Source organism: Diabrotica undecimpunctata, chromosome 4, assembly GCF_040954645.1.
Source record: "Diabrotica undecimpunctata isolate CICGRU chromosome 4, icDiaUnde3, whole genome shotgun sequence".
In the NCBI taxonomy this organism is placed as follows: Eukaryota; Metazoa; Arthropoda; class Insecta; order Coleoptera; family Chrysomelidae; genus Diabrotica; species Diabrotica undecimpunctata.
Window position 1 is genome coordinate 140,354,155 of NC_092806.1, and position 18,109 is coordinate 140,372,263.

At 33.1% G+C, this 18,109-nt stretch overlaps 1 protein-coding gene and 1 pseudogene across 1 annotated transcript in view; one reads left to right on the forward strand and one right to left on the reverse strand.

Annotated features, from left to right (window-relative positions):
* Positions 1 to 18,109, forward strand: part of LOC140440117 (uncharacterized) — a 352,003-nt gene extending 333,894 nt beyond the window's left edge. The window contains exons 2-7 of the mRNA XM_072530403.1: positions 150 to 642; positions 4,671 to 4,980; positions 8,320 to 8,594; positions 13,700 to 13,891; positions 15,070 to 15,423; positions 17,286 to 18,109. Of these exons, the coding sequence (XP_072386504.1) occupies positions 150 to 642; positions 4,671 to 4,980; positions 8,320 to 8,594; positions 13,700 to 13,891; positions 15,070 to 15,423; positions 17,286 to 17,956 (2,295 nt within the window). The 3' untranslated portion in view covers positions 17,957 to 18,109. The remainder of the gene's footprint in view (positions 1 to 149; positions 643 to 4,670; positions 4,981 to 8,319; positions 8,595 to 13,699; positions 13,892 to 15,069; positions 15,424 to 17,285) is intronic.
* On the reverse strand, positions 7,138 to 8,226 carry LOC140438030 (endoplasmic reticulum resident protein 29-like; annotated as a pseudogene).

Consider the following 18,109-nt stretch of genomic DNA (forward strand, 5'->3'; position numbering starts at 1 on the left):
CAATTTCAGTTTTGATTCATGTTTAGGTGTCAAAAAATGTATAGCTTTAATATTTTGTACCTATATATTGCTAATTATTGAGGTAACATTGCAATTTAAAATTTATATTCAACAGAAATATAATAAACTAATTAAAATATTATTTTCAGGTAATACAGATATTTGTATCAGCTCTACTGATTTCAAGTACGAAATGTTTTCAACAAGATCCAATGCCAAATGAAATTTCTCCTGAAGACGTTAATTTTTTGGTAGAACCGAGACCGGAAACTAAACAGAATTTACAGCCACCATTTTCTTTTGTTAACACCGTTAAAGAGGTTGAGGATATGATAAAATCAAATCCGAAGCTGCCAAGGCTAACCAGAGGTGAAATAATCGATTTGTTGGAAAATATTACAAAAGCCGATAACACTTTTTCGATTCTGCAACAAGCTTCCCTAATTCCCGAAAATAACAGATCACCCAAAGCTGTTATGAAAGTTTTGCCAATAACGCCCGATGCAGCAAATACTAATAACGTGGAAGAGCTTTATACTAAACGACCTGTGACGCAAATCGTAGATTTTAATCATATTGGACAAGGAAGCGATGATAGTGTTCTTATAGACTTCGATGTGCCCAAGATGCAATTTGATTCCGGTGAGCATATTTTAAGATTTATTTTTTTTATATTATCTCGTTTATTATTGTAGTTATCATTGCTCTTTGTATTATTGCTTCTTCTACTGGTTTTCTATAAAATTATTCCTTTAATAAACCATCAAAATATTATTTTCAATACCTTTTAAGCCTATCAGGATCAGTGCATTAGTTTGTACATTGTTATTTTAATGTCTTAATCTCAGATTTATGTGATCTGATTTAAATCTTCCGTTGATTTACGTTTGGCTATTTTATATCTTCCTTTTACCCTCAACATTCCGAAGTTAAATATTTAGTATTTTATAGATTTCTGTGTCTGATTTTGATATAATTTCAGTTCGTTTTTGGGTCCTTTGGTTCTGAAAATATGTATAAGACATGTTTTGTTATGCCAATACTTTTGTTATTTTTTGGTTTTAAAAGTATTTTTATTGTAAAACAAAAAGTAAAAATTTGAAGATTTGTACTTGTTTGAAACCAAAATTCAGATTCTTACCTAAATCTGTGCCTTCTACAATTTACAAACCAAGAAAATGATGAATAAGCTGACTTGAAGAATTTAAAATTGCATTCCAGATTATATCGCACTCCTATTTTAATTTGGAACTCTTCTGATGTGTATTCATTAATGCATATGTGTGCCTGCTGTTTATAATATAGATTTGTTATAATTCGAAATTCGAACGTCATTTTGTTGTAATTGTTTTGCTTTAAAGACGTCCATTAGCTCTTTGTGGCGGACTTTATGGAAAGCCTTGTTGTAGTCTATGAAACAGACGTACATATCTTAATTCACATCCAAGCATCTCTGGATTAATACGCTGAATGCAAAGAGAGTTTCACGGCTACCTACGCCTCTACGGAATCCAAATTGGATTTCTTCAATATCCATATCAAGTATTTTTCTTTTTTGGGAGACAGAAAACTTCTGAGGTCAACCATTCATTGGGTATGTCACCCAACTGATAAATTTTTATTTTTCCTCATAGTAAATTTGTTTTGCCTCTCTTATCATTTTTCTGATTTCATTGTTAATGATTTTGTAATTGTCACTGTCTTTATTGAGTGATTAAAAAGGCACTAGACGTAAAATCAAACTTTAATTGTCCTTTCTACATCTTTATTTACTCGCATTTTGAGTATTAGAAGCCAGTTCATAAAAGGTTCTTCCTTAGATAAATCGATATGATGATAGATGCAATTTTGGATTCTCATGTCGGTCCAATCATCGTCTGCTTGCTTTGTAAATCGTAGAAGGCACATATTTAGGTAAGAATTTGAATTTTGGTTTTAAACAAGTAGAAATGTTCGGCTTTTTACTTCTTGTTTTATTCTCAGATATCGCCGCATGCGTCGTTAGAAAGGTATTTTATTATTACTTCCTTTGATGGAAAAGATTTGATTTTACGTTTAGGGCTTCTTACCTAGTCGCTCTAATGAGTAATGCAAAGACGAAATACGTATAAGCGAATTTTAGAAACAATATATTTGAAATAAAATCTTAACTGTTTTTCTATATCTTTATTGTATGATGTTTAGTAATATTACCCATCAGATTAGATTAGTATTATTAATATCTTTAAAATACATTTTGAATACATATTCTTTTTTTTTTGTTACAGCATCAGATTTTCATCTTATTATTCTTTCACTTCGTCCTCCTCTACTGCAGTGTTTTCGTCTCTAGCTTTTACTTGCGAGAGGTTTGTTCTGTTCTTTTAATAAACCCTACCTTTTCTAGCTATTTTTTTTTATGGGACGTTTAAAAATTTGTCTGGGTTAGCTAGAAAACTTAGACTTACAAATGATTCTTAAAACTCATATGACTTACAGTTTACACCCTAAGACTTTCCACGCTAAGCCTTTTATTTTGAAAAACTTACTTCTTTTTCTCCTTCTCCTTGCTCTTTATAAGCAATTTTGCTCGTGCATTGGCGGATTATTACCTCTATAGAAGATTTGTCACTATATCTTCTGCGCGTCGTCCGATACTTCTGCTGCCGATTTGTGACTTATCTCTTGTTATTTTGACGACCCAAGTCTCCACCATTCTGCTTATGTGGTTATTTCATTCTTTTTTTTTTTTCTAATTAGTGTCTATTAGTTTATAGAGTGTTCGTTACATGTTCTTCTAATGTCTTTACTTTTCTTTCCAACTTTCAGCGTATTTCTTGTAATTATTCTCAGTACTCTTATCTCTGTCGTTTCCAGTAGCTTTTGTGTTGTAATTGTGTCGGGTCTTGTTTTTGGGGCATATGTCATTATTGGTCTTACACTGGCTTTATAAATTCTTGACTTTATATTAGTGTTACCATCTTACCAGTCTATTTTCTTTTTGCACTTAATCTCTCACTTCTTTGTCCAGGTCTCCATAGATAAATAAATAGATTAATTGAGGTGGCATTTGGCCTATTCTACTGCGACCTTTTCTGATCTATTATGGTCCTCTATTCCTAGATTACATTCTCTATCCTGATCCTTTAACAAGGTCTAATAGCTTCGAAACTGAACCTTCCATGTAGCTCTTTGCCTGGTACCTGGCTTTTCTTCGCCTAATGTAAAGAATCGCACATTTTCCTGAGTATCTCACTGGCAAAAAATGTGCTCTGCTGTTTCTTCCTCTAGGTGACAGAATCTGCATAGATTATCATCTGTTAATCCCATTAGCCTCAACTACCTATTTAACTTACAGTGCTTGTTAACAGACTTACTATGACTTTGACTGTTTTCCTGTCTTTTTTTATTAGGTCTGCTGTACATTTTGGCGAATGTTCTATAATGAACTGTTTGGTCTGTCTTTGTCCCGGTGAATTCTTCCACAATTCCAGAGATTTGTGTGCTACCTACTTTCTTGTAGCTGTTCTGGTTACTGTTTTTGCAACACCGCAGAAGGGTTCCGGTCCAATAAATGACATTAATGAGCCTTATTTGGCTATTTAATCTGCTTTTTCATTGCCTTTATAACCCTCGGGCTCTAGTATCCTGGCTACCGTAACCTTGCTACGGTCTCCTAGTTTATTTACGACACCCACACAATCCCATACTAGCTTAGAATTGACTTCCACCGAATTGAGTTCCTTAAGCGCTGCCTGCCATCTGTGAAGATGGCAATTAAACGGTGCGTTTTTTTTACCTTGATACCTTTTACTGGCTCCTACACCCCCAGATGTTTTTGAGCCATCAGTGTACCAGGTAGCATCTGCTTGTATGGGTACACTTTCCTTTCAGTCTTCTCTTCCTGGTATATTAAGTTTGAATTTATTGTAAAGCTATATCTCGTAGGTGTTGCATCGATGGGTTGACCCATTACTATATCTGCATTTAGCTGCTCGATTAGCTTCCAATTGTTCGCACTGTGCATATTAATTTGTGCATCACATATTTTCCATTGCTCGGTATAAAGAATTGAAGTGATGCAAGATTCAGCAGGACTTTCCAAACTGCTGCAGGGGTTGGTTTTATGGCTCCCGTAATACAAGACGTGCTAACCTTTGTGTATTACTTAACAGCCTTATTACTCCTACTTGCTACGTCTTTGTCCACCACATCACAGACCCATAGGTCATTTGGTCATTTGGGGGTTGAGCCCCCAGTTTTTACCACGCATCCGGTTACATCTGCCCAAAGACATACTAGCTTTCGGTGTAGTTTTCAGTCTGTTAATATTCATCCACTAAATTTATCCTCTATTTCATTAATTTTTGTAAAATTTTAGTTAGGGTAGTATTTTACAAGTTTACGTCTTTGTAGTTTCCTGGCTCTTTTTTACCACCTTTTTTGAATAGTAGAATTAGTTCGCTCGTTCATATATAAATATAAACTATTGGATTTTTTATTCTATTGTTTATTTCTTTTTCACGACTGCCGTGATGAACCATTTTAACTCCTAAATAAATTAAACGATCTTACCTTTTCTATTTAACTTTATGACTATTCTTTATTCCTATCTGGTTACTACAATCACTTTAATCCACTATTTTTGGTTATTTTCATATTTGTGTATTCTATTTTTATTGTTTTTACAGCAAATGAAGAATACAAGCCAATAAATGCTGAAGAAAATTTTAATCGCAATCCATTTAAGATAAATCACCCTGCATATAACAGAAAAACAACCGCGTCTACCACAACTTCCACCACAACTGCTACCACTTCAGATTCTACCAGACAGCACTTCGTGGAACGAAAACCTCAAGGTCATAGACGAAAAACGACGGCAGGAACTACTACTACTACAACTGCTAGCCCTTCATTAAGCACCCACAGACAAAGGAGTAGGAAACCTTTAAGACACAGAACTACTACCACAACCACACTACGTTATCCAAATCATAGGTTTGTTATTTTTGTTGTTGTTAAGTTTTTTTGTTTTACTACAAAGATTAGTTCATCATTTAAAACAAAAAATCCAATTAAATATAATGGAACCAATCGATTAATGATAAAAGAAAATAAAAGCTAAAGCAAGAACGTTACATAAGCAATGTCAAGCACTGAAAGAAATTGAGAAAAAATATGACTTTTTTTACATGCATAAAATAATAAGAGAACTAACAGGAATGAGAAAAACACTTCAAACTAGACAAATAAGAGATGAAATGTTCACTTATAATAGATATAAACCAGAAAATGCAGATATGGATATAATATATAGCACAGCTTTTTGAACACAAAGAGAGAACAGAAGCACCAAAAGAATTTAAAGATGATACTGGGCCTGACATTATACGAGAAGAAATGAAATATGCAGTGAGGTAAGCCAAAGTGGTAAATCTCCCGGATCTGATGAAGTTCACATCGAATTAAAACAAAATTGTGGATACTGAAGGTATTGATCTTCTTTTGGATCTATGTAATACCATATATAAAGCATTTATAATACATAAAGATTGGCTACAATCCTACAATCGACATTTATACTGCTTACCAAAAAAAGCCAATGCAAAGGAGTGCAATAAACATCGCACCATAGCCTTAATGAGACATGTATTGAAAAAGAAAATTTTAAAGTATTTCACAATGGAATACATAAAAAAATAAGATGAAGGCATAATTAATACACAAATAGGATTTAGGAAAGCTCTGGGTGCACAAAGCATCTTCATACAGGTCACAAAATCCGGAATCTTAGCCTCCATCCACTTCTATAAACCAAGAATTATATGAGTAGCCATAGAAATTGAAAAAAGGCCAAATTGTCTCAATAAAAGACATGATGGCATCCGGTTTCCTTCGACATGGAGATCGTGGTCTAAGAGATTTATTTATTAAGAGCGGTTTCAACATCTTATCTCCTGATGTACTGCTACAAAGTATGTAATAATGTTACTCGATCTTTACTTGCTTTATGTCCACTTGCAGTTTTTTCATGCTTTGCGATGTAAGTACGGTTATGCATTTTTCCTAATACAGTCCCGTTTCATCGGCGTTAAATACTTGATCGACACAATAGTCCCCATCTTCAATAATTTTCGCTGGCTCCTGTGGAAATATTTTTGCTACTGCTTCATCTGTTGTAGCACTCTCTCCTGTAATCTTGATATTATAAAGTGCATTTCTTTTTATAGCGCGGTTAGCCATCCTTTACTAGCTGAAAATTTTTTGCCAGCTTGGGAAGTGGAAATTGGTGGCTCTGACTGTTTCATTAACTCATAAAACTGAAGAGCTTTTTCCTGGATTAAATAACCACTTACAAGAATTCTTCTTTGAATTAGTTCCTTAATCCAAATTGCGATGACGTTTCTTTTCTTTATAATAATACGTTCCTTGAGTCAGATGAAAATTTGACGCTTAATTTTGTATCAGAAATTATAGATTTTCTTATAGCAACTTCTTTCTTTTTAATTGCTCTTACAGTTGATTCGCCTAAATTAAAATGTTTTATATTTGTCGTAAATCCTTGTCCGTTTCCTAAGCGATCTAAAATTGTAATTTTCGTTTCAAATGAAATTGATTGTCTTTGATGTTGTTTTTTCTTCATTGGGCCAAATAAAATCTTAAAAAAAGAAATAAAAAAATTACGAAATTGAGATTCTAATGAAAAATAAAACTTTACCACACTCACTTGAAATCAATCAAACCAAAAACCGTGCTGCTTATTATACTGCAACTTAGAATCAGCTAAATTTTAAACAACTTATTATAAAACGAAGCACCGCTAAGAGAAAAATCATTTTAAAACAATAACAGGTTATACCTTTCAATGCGAAACTTGCAATGATGTAATAGGGACATCATGTAACAAGGGAATCCCCGAATTGCAAAGGCTCACTTTACTGACATCTGGCTGTAAATAGTTAATATTTAATTTTAATAGTTATTGATATAAATTTTTGGATGAAATATAAACCGCACAACTTTAAAATAGCACAAAAATAATCCTCATAAAAAGAAACTTACTGTATAGGGTTGCCTTCAATCTTATATACATATTTTATTAGATATTTTTTTCCCTGTGTTGCGAGATATGCCGATACCTTCTACCTTTATTTTAATCTTTACACATTGTATCATCTCTTTGGCATTTAGTTTGAACAAAAACATACATTATTGGAAAAACTATTAGGTATGCAAGTAAAATCCACTTCCATCAGAGTTCAGCCTTTGAGACTTCTTGACAAAATGATTTAAGTATGTTAAGAAGGTTAGATAGTTCCCTCTTCTTCTTTTCATTTACTTTTCCTTCAGATACTATTTTGCTTAGACCTTTTTTTTTGGCTAATAAAAGCTTCTCCAGCCTCAATAGTCTTTTTCATGAATTTGATGTATGTTTTAGCAATATCCCTTTCTCTATCTGTATCCAACTTTACAACTGCCTCCTCAGCTTCTTTAAGAACAGTGTCCTTATTAGCTTTCGAAAATTTGTTGGCCAATTTGTCAAATATTTCCAAACATCCTGGCAGTCCTAAGTAAATGTTGGTGTGGTCTACTATGAATTTCTTCAAGTTTTTGTTATTCCATAACATATTTTTATGGAAAGCAAATGGTTCATCCTCTCCTTGGACAAAAAGTCTGAGTGCCGGTAAATCCTCTTTGGATTGTATACCGAATTTTTTTGCGAATTCTTCATTCTCTTTCTCACCATAATCTTGGATAGCAACTTGTCCTATTATTAAGTTCTTACTGTCGACAATTTCGGTAGCAAGAGTGGTAAATACATCGTAAGGAAAAGTAAAACTTCGGTTGATAATAGTTATGAACACATTACATATTTACAGTGTTTTACTTGGCCTCCTGCTAAGTATATTTTGTAGTGTTGCTGAAGGATGTAAGGGATGTGTTAATTTGGATGAATACAACTTCGACAAAATAATTTCCAGATTTGAAGCTGTTTTAGTTAAATTTGACGTGAACCACCCCTACAGTGACAAACACGATGTATTTAACACTCTTGCTACCGAAATTGTCGACAGCAAGAACTTAATACTACGTTTATTTTACTATTAACTCGCATTAACCTTTCCCTTTTTGGTTTTTACAAAACCAATGTTTTGACGACGTTTCGGCAAGGTCACCCTTGCCATTGTCAATATACTACTTGCAATTGATAGCAATTACTTTGCTGGTTTTACTTACTTGCATTGTAATTATAACATATTTACCTATTTATATAATATACTAGGCGTAGTAAAATATTTAACAATTCTATTAAAGTTATTCGATTTTTTTAATCAGGTACGAAGATGAACATGCAAATGAAGCTCCGAGCAGTTCAAGTTCCACCATGTTTCCTAGTAACGGCATAAAAATAGTTCAGCCTCCTTCCCTTCCACCAAAAATCATTAACGAAGACCTTTTGGGAGCTCACGATGAGAAGAAAGAAGTGTATATAGAAAAAGATGTGCCGGTGTCATTTATACCAGTAAAGGACATCGACTTGACCGTAGGAGAGGATAAAGAACAGGATGGAAGTATTCCTTTAATGGTGGAAATTCCAGAAGACCTAAAAGGTAAAAAAATAATTAAGTACCATCACAATAAAGAACTATTTGTAAAATTTACAGACTGCTTTTTGCAAAATAGAATCATTTCTCTCAACAATATTTAAGTTAATTTATGTTGTAGGTATGAAAATAATTAAAAAATAGTTTATACTCCAGACATATCTAGCTAATAACATACATATTAAATGTCATTTAATTAATATCAAATTAAAAAATTATTACTACTATTTAAAATTAAAAATATTTTATTGCCTATAAAGATATAGGTAAATGATATTACCCGTGATATTTTTATATTGCTTACAATTATTGGGAATCACGTACACCACGGTTTTTTACACCATGACTTTAGATTATATTCGATTTAGAAACGTATAACAGCTCAATTTTTATGGCAGAAAAATATCGATGCCTTCTTATCGCAGTTGTTATTTAAGTTTAAGCATTTAAGCCAGAATTACAGGATATTTGAGTATTATCTACCTTGATTTATCAGCACAGCACAGCTAGCTAGAGGCTGTGCACAGAGGGCGTCTTATCACCTCTCTTATTGAATCTGCTAATAGAATGGCTAATAGCGGAACTCAGCAACAGACATGTCCTGAGTTGTTAGCGTTTCCCATAATATTCGAAGTATATAAATAAATTATATATTATTGTTCGACATCCTTATTTCTAATTAGTATGGAATGTATGTTGGTAGATATTTCTACCAACCGAGAGAGCAGGCAGGATTCCGATCAAATTATGGTACCAATGATCACCTCCATACAGTAAAGACACTCATTGACAAATCTATAGAATACAACAAACCTCTTATCCTCACTTTCCTAGATTTTCATAAAGCGTTTGACAGGATTGAAATAGACAGCCTTATAAAAGCATGGAATGACAGCAGGATTGACCATAGGTATAGTAAACTTATTTACAATATTTACAAAAATAACGGTATTAGAGTATGCCTTTAAAATGGTCAAGTGGGACCACAGAGGAGTAACAATAGATGGCAAAAAGCTTAACCATCTCCGTTTCGCAGATGACATTGTCCTTGTCACAGATAATTTAGGAGAAGCCACAGATATGTTAAATTAATTGGACTTTGCGTGTTCGAAGGTGGGCATCAGAATAAACTTGACCAAAACTAATCATTTAACCATTCAAGATAAAGTGGTGGAACTGGTGGAGAAATATACGTATTTGGGTCATAAAATAAGAATCAGCAGGGATAACCAAACATGCGAAATCCAAAGACGAATTACTTTAGCCTGGGCAGCCTTTGGAAAACTGCGAGACACACTTACGGCCAATATACCAATTCCCTCAAAAGAAAAGTATTTGACCAATGCGTATTACCGGTCATGACCTACGGGACGAAAACTATGACTCTAACCAAGACTACAGCTTTGAAATTGAGAGTGGCACAGAGACGAATGGAACGGTCTATGCTGGGAGTGACGTTGCGGGACTGAATTAGAAACGAAGATCTATGAAGAAGGACGAGTATTGCTGATGTGAAACTCATAACGGAACTAACATGGAACTGGGCAGGCCATGTAGCTAGAATGCATGACTTACGATGAACAAGTAAAATCACAAATTGAAGGCCAAGAGCAGACAAACGTAGTAGAGGAAGACCACCTACACGTTGGGCTGACGAGATCAGGCGTATTACCAAAAATTGGCAACAAAGAGCACAAAATCGTATAGAATGGGAGAGTTTAAGAAAGGCCCAAGTCAAGTAGTGGACGTGATAAATTAAAGCTGGAAGATGATGGAATGTATGACATTTAGCGACTACTATCTGACATTTTACTTTCGATTTATCCTTATACAAGGGTCCTGGGTATTTTCTTACTGCGACCTCTCCCTTCGAAGGTTGGCGATCCAATTGGCTACTTCTACGCGTGAAACAGCGTCTCTAACGATCTTGGTCGATGTTTTACCGAGTTAACTTCGCAGGTTCTTGAGCCAAGAATGTGGTCCTTTCCCCCGAATTTTTCCTTCAAGAATTAACCGAGAGTTTCTATCTATCTTTCCTCGTTAAATGCCAAATGTACGTTAGTTTACGCTCTTTGATAGTTTTTCTCTTGTTTTCTGCATTCTGTTTGAACTTTGGAATTTGTTATTCTTTTGATTTAGCGAATTCCTACAAATGTACATTTCAAAAATTTCGATACGTTTTTCTAATAAGGAAATCGGAGTTCAGCTCTCTCAGTCGTACAGAAGACTTGGGAATACATAAAAGCGCAAGATTCAGGTATACGATGCCAAATAAAAGGCCTATCTGCCTGGAGTGTTTACGAGAGCCGAAGTCTCAAGACCTTATGTAATAGTTAATTGAATATGTACGATAATCTAGTAAGCTGCAGTACGTCCCGTGTAGAACAAGCAGATGTCCGAGAAGGAAAAAATGCAGCAAAGCAAAGATACGTGATACATCTTATTGGAATTTTTTATTTGATTTATCTATTTACTTTATCTTTTGGTTTACTATTTTTATTCTAAAAATAGTTGGCGTCCAGTTCTTATCTCAATTCTTCAATCAACTAAATATCCCATTTTATCATTTTCAATATTCATTTATTTAAGTTATATTTCCTGTATTTAATTCCAGTCGCAGACATTGATCCTATAAATTTCTGTGCCCCTCTTTAATAGACAGTATGTCTGTCAGTTGACAACTCTGCTCTGCCATGTCACACTTCAATTCTAAAAGGGAAATATCCTTTATATATAAATAGGCATGCTTTAGTTCAAAATGCATTTACATATTAAATCTTTTCCTGGGTTTTTTGGTCTAATTTTTATCTACCTTTTTGTCTGAAGAAATCTGCAGCACTTGGTCGACCATAAAGCAATAACTACTGCTGCTAAGTAGAATCCAATGGCCAATTAAAGATGAAAGTAATTAAATTCAACTACATCATCAGCATTTATCCACTACATTCTGCAGTCCTTTAAGTCCATCACCAGTTATCCAGTGATACAATCAGTATTATATTTTATATTTGTAAAGCTTATAGACAAAATTTGCTTTGATTTTTAATATTAAATTTGATTTTATATTTTTTTTATGTACTTACAATAAATATGATTAGTTAATATCTTGGTTTATTTGTCCCAGCCAAACTCATCGTTCAGATTTACTTCTAAGATAAGGCATTCTCACACCTGAGACACTGAGCTAGACGAGGCCTAAGAATTGGCTTCCAAAGAAAGTTGTGAGTTTTATTGTTCTACATTAGCTTCCATCTTTTGGAGGTAGTTATATTGTTACACATTGACACCCAACGTTTTTCATGGGTCGTTCAATGGTTACTAGGTCATAAATAAACGTATAAATGCGCTGAAGATGGCGCCCTGTAATCGGTACTTAACGCAGGAAAGTTGAAAGAGGAGGCAAAAAAGGTTAATGGTGATGGCTATTGGCAACATGCTTTTGGGAGTATGGTCGTCATCTGGAGCAATATTGAAAGTTTGAAACATATGGTGAATAACAAATCTAATTCGTATGTTACATTACAATAAGCTGGATCAAATAGTAGAAGTCAAACAATTGTTGCTAGTCTAGTGTAGATTAGAAACTAGCAAATTAGGTCAATAACAAACTGTGTACGCTATCTGTGAGATACACGTTATGAATATTAAATCGGTAAAATAGTTTCGAAACAAATTCAGATTTCTACTTTAATCTTAACCTTCTAAAAATTGCAAGGTATAACAGACGATGATAAAGATGTTAATAGAGACATGGGGAATCTAAAATTTGCATTCCACGACATGTCTATCAACTAAGCAGAAATCCTTAACGAATTTGTTTCTTGTACTCATACAGAGTAGATCCGAATAAAATGAAAAATACAGTAAAGATTTGATTTCACGCACAAAGCGTATATGTATCTGTTGATACGTATTTCGACTTAATAAGTCTCATCAGAACAGTTGCCATTTTAGAAGCCATTTTATTGTTGCTTCTTAAGACAGAAAAGATTTATTTTTCACGTTGAGAACGCCTATGAATAACTGTTCTGATGAGACTTATTAAGTCGAAATACGTATCAACAGATACATAGACGCTTTGTGTGTGAAATCAAATCTTTACTGTCTTTTTCATTTTATTCGGATCTACTCTGTATGAGTACAAGAAACAAATTCGTTACGGATTTCTGCTTAGTTGATAGACATGTCGTGGAATGCAAATTTTAGATTCCTCATGTCTCTATTAACATCTCTATCAACGTCTGTTATACCTTGCAATTTTTAGAAGGTTCAGATAAAAGCAGAAATCTGAATTTGTTTCGAAACTATTTTACCGATTTTTCTATCAGATGTCGCTATTGAGTCCATAACGAAGCCATTTTATTGTTGCTTCTTAAGACAGAAAAGATTTATTTTTCACGTTGAGAACGCCTATGAATAACTGTTCTGATGAGACTTATTAAGTCGAAATAAGTATCAACAGATACATAGACACTTTGTGCGTAAAATCAAATCTTTACTGTCTTTTTCATTTCATGTTATGCATACTGTTTGTATACATTAAACTCATTGTTAAATATATAGATATAAAGGAACATATAAATAAAACGGTGACATTATTAGTTTGGTTGAAGGGGTGAGACTACTAATTTTTCATTGTTGTAGTATACCACATGTGGGTCATATCAATATTAACACCTTTACTGATATGTCCTGCCTAAGTGTCTCCCTGTAGAGGTCTTTTTAGTCTTCTTCTCCTACGACTTTCAGGATCCCGCAGATTAGAAATTTTTTATATTGGGTCATTAACGTCTTACCAATTATTAATCTTAATTACCTACTTACAATATGTGATGTAATAATGTGTAGGAAGAAAATTTGTATGGATTGGTCTCTCGATTTCTAATACTTATTAAGAATCGTGACATTATGTTACTGCAAGAACAATAATATACTAGACAATTAATTTTTTGTGATTTGGTTAGTTTCTACAAACAGCTTTCTAGTATATTTATTTATTTCTTACTATTAATCTACTAACTATATATATATATATATATATATATATATATATATATATATATATATATATATATATATATATATATATATATACATTACTATTATTTTAGGCGTATTAAGTGATCTTAATATGGAGTCGGCACTAAAACAAAAGACGAAGAAACACAACAAACCAAAACATAAACCTACTCAAAAGCCGAATAGTGAGATAGGAGATGAGCAGTTAAACAATTTACTGGCAACACTAAAGTTATTAGCCGCACAGCAAACATCTACAACAACCACCACAACTGTAATTCCAGGTAAAACTTTTTTATTTTTTTTTTCGAGAAAAATTAGAATCTATACACACATATGTTTTGAATTGTGCATTTTTCATAGGAGTAAATTTTTTTGCTGAAACACTTCAGAACGTAATATTTCCTTTTTATGCCCATATTTCTGCATTGAGAGATATTGCTCGTACAAAAAAAAAACAGAAAGTAAAAGGTATACAAAAAAGACTGTCTTTAATACTTTGATACTTTGATAAAAGATGCATTTTAATTTGGGGGATACTTTTCTGCCCAAGTCTTGAGACTTAAAACTAATAAATCAATCTTTAAAAAGTTAATTTTTAAGGCCTTTGTATGCCTAAAAACACTTATTTTGGGGTGAATTTACTCCTGTACTAAACTACTGTTTTTTTTACCTTTTTAGAGGTTTATTTAGTAGTCGTATATATAAACTATCAAAAAAATAGGTTTACTGAGATTGGTATAGTAGATTTAAAAAAAAGACGCTATTAAAGAAGTTTTACTGTAATTTTATGGAATAAAATAGTCACATTTATCTTTTGACCTCTATTAGCGATTACTAGTGCATATTCGGTGCAGTCATTGTCCAGTGAAAGCTGTTAATGGTCAGTCAAAACTTTTTTTTATAACTTTGCACTCTTTTGATGTCTCGCTGCACCTTCTATTGGCCTGAGTAATACGAGCTTCATCGATATTTTCCGACCAACTCATTGCTATTTCATGATTGTTTTCTGCAGTAAGCTGATTACCTTTGAGTTTTCTTTTCGTGTTATGCTTATTTCAATGCGTCCCCTTACTTCAACGGCCTTTTAAATGATCACCAGATCAAGGCCTGTTTCCGATTTTCAAAACAATAATAATTTTTGATAAATTTTAATAATATAAAACAACTTGTAGAAATCAATTGTTGAGTTGCAAGTGCACAGATGAAGCGAGGCGCGCAGTGTTGTATAAAAATGAGTTGTATAGCTCAGGTGCATACAGTTATAAATACAGCTATAACTTCGTTTCTATTTTGAACTTCTTAATAAAATTTTAGGAGAATATTTCTATGATACTAAAGAATGTTTTTACGTAAAAAACAAAATAGATTTTTGGAAAAGTTGGACGTAAATTTAGAGTAAAAGTCCCCTAAATTTTTTATCAGTTTAATTTACATTTCTATTTATTCTTTTTTTTTTTAGATGTTAGTGATGTAGTCGATAATCTTTCACCAGACATGAAAGATCTTTTGATGAACTTCGGCCTCATTCCCAATCCCAACCCACCTGAACCTGAACCGGAAAATTTGAGTCAAGTATACGAATCTTATAATCCAGAAAAAGCGGAAGTCAAACCAGATTCTTACACGGGCTTCAAACCTCTGCCTGAAGATAATAACAGTAGAAATGAAATGCACGAACTACTTGCTAGATTTGGTCTGGGTAGAAACGCTAGAAAACAGAAATCGTTACATAAAAATAAAGAGTCCGACTTAGAAATGGTTCCTGAAGAGTATCAAAAGATTTTACAGGATATTGGATTTGGTGATAAGGACGGTAAGTTGGAATAAATTAAACACAGTGTGTTAAATACAATACAGAACAATTTATTTTCTCATATTTTTATCAAAATTTATTTATGGAACTAAGACAACAGGTTTAAATGTAATATTTATATAAGAAATTATTGATTCATAACAAATGGCGCATGGTACTTGGTGAATGCCGGCAGAAGTAAATAGTTCGTTATTACGTTACTAGAGCGCGTTATTACTATAGGTTCTTCTTCTTCTTCTTTTGTTTATTAAATCTTCTTCTTCTCCTTCTTCTTCGTGCGACTAGAATTACTCCTGTTTGTCTGCCTCTTATTCTGTTTCAGTCGTTGTTGACTGTACATTCTCTTTCCACCTTTTTGGCGGCCTTCCCATGGGTCTTCTGCTATACGGCTTGTTGTTTTTACAGGTGTTTTTTTTTTCTTGTTTTTATCCATCTGTTAATATTTTGAATTTTGCATTGTTCGCGTATACTTCTGTTGGTTTGTCTGTCTCTTAATGATATGCCCGCTATTGATCAAAATACTTTCATTTCGATATTGTTGATTTGTTGTATCGTCTTTCTTGTATCGGTCCTTGTCTCCGCTGCATATGTTAGGATTGGTCTTACTGTTGTCTTGTATACTTTCATTTTGCTTTCCATACTCTTGCCTCTTTTGATGCTTGCCTTGTAGTCTCTGTTATTTTATCCCTGTCACTAGTGATCTCTACTCCTAGGTAATTGAATTTCATTACTTGTTCTATAATTTTGCCGTCTATTTCTAGTTTGCATCTCCGCGGCTCTTTACTGATCACTATACATTTAGTTTTTTCTACTGATATTCTCATATTAAGTTTGTTTGCTGTGATATTGAAGGTGTGGAGCTGCCATTGTAGATCATCTTCGTTATCAGCAATTAGTACTGCATCATCGGCATGGCATAAGTTTATTAAATCTTATTTTAAAATTACTGCAATCAATATTTTTAGCAATTTTGCGAAAAATTAATCGTATTATTAATTATATTAAAATGTAATTAAGATTAGATGATAATACTAGAAAAAAAATATGATTCAAATGTCAGATGTTGGTAGCTCAGGTTTCTTTCCTATGTGGCGTAGTTGCCTTACTGGACAAGCGCTGTAACAGTCGTCCTAGCCTTTTATATAGATAGATAACTAAGTCTAACAGTCGACACATTTCTAGTAGCAACCACACTATAATTACCGACATATCTTTTTATTAAACCGTACTCATTTTACAAATTCCCAATCGTCAATAGAACCACGTGTAAGCCAGATCGTAGTGATGTACGACCTATGTATCATATGATTTTTAAAAATATTTACTTTTGAAACTGCTAGTGTAATAATTTCTTGAAATTTAATCATTATATCACAAATAAACTAAACTCTAAAAAATAACACGACCAGTAAATAACTTAACAATAACTATAACATAAATATAACACAATATATTAACTTAAAAATCAACACGATACAATTTGAATTTAAAATGCTGGCAAGTTTGGATTTGTAACATCTGAGAATCTGTCTGACTTAAGGTAATAAATTATATTTAATAGCCTCTTGACGAATGAGACGGCGAATATCAACACGTGTTTATGTTTACTGATGGGAATTTGGTAAACGAATGTACTTTATACTAATATTAAACATTACAATTTTCATCAATAAACTGACCGTCATTCTTCACTTAGGAAACTCGAAACAACAAGACACTATAAGTTATGTAATTTTTTGTGGGAAAATTTCAAACACATCATCTAAAGAAATGTATATTTAACAGCCAGCCTTAAAAGAAATTTTTTAATTTGATCAAAATTGTAGAAACAGCAATTTTTAATAAATATTTTTTTGTTTTAGAGTACGTTCCAGCTGAGAGTCAACAGCATTCGACACAATCTAAACATGTATTTAACCCATCCGAAAATTTATATGCCACCAAAGACGAAATAGAAAAACTTAACAAACTTTCAAATGTCATAAAGCAATTGGAACATTTAAACCGAACTATAACTGATGACGATTTACAAAAAATTGATACAGACACGTTAAAGGTTTTAGTACAAAGTCTTAACAATAGTCTCGCTGATTTTGAAGGCAAGCCTCTATCTCTAGATGAACAAGACGCTCCTGATCCGTTAACTTTGGAAGAAGATTTAATGAAGAATGAAGTAAAAAGAGAAGAAGGAACAACTGAAAAACTTAAGGAACAAGGAAACTCCACTACAGAAGCGCCTTCCTCAACTGAACAGGAAACCACGACGTCAGAATCAACAGATGGAACAGAAACTCCTAACATGAAAGATCTAGAAGACTCTTTTGGAGGCCCCAGGGATGAATCCACTGAAGCCTCAGAAGCGGAAACACAAACTGAAACACTGCCGCCACCACCACCAAAGAAACCCAACGGATTCTATTTCTTATTAGATTGGAATTCATTCTTCGATATTGATGATCAAAAAGGAAGACGAGTTAATCTAAGGTTCCAACCAAAAGTTGGAGATCCCAGACTGTGGTATTCTGTGCCGTAAAATTTTAAACTAATGTGATAGATAGTTTATGAAGTGGTTGCTCAATGGAAAAGACTATAAATATGGACAATAGGGAAAATTATTTATGATATTGTACAAATATAATTTAGTAAATTTATTCTTGTATTACTTTAATAAATATATAAAATTTGC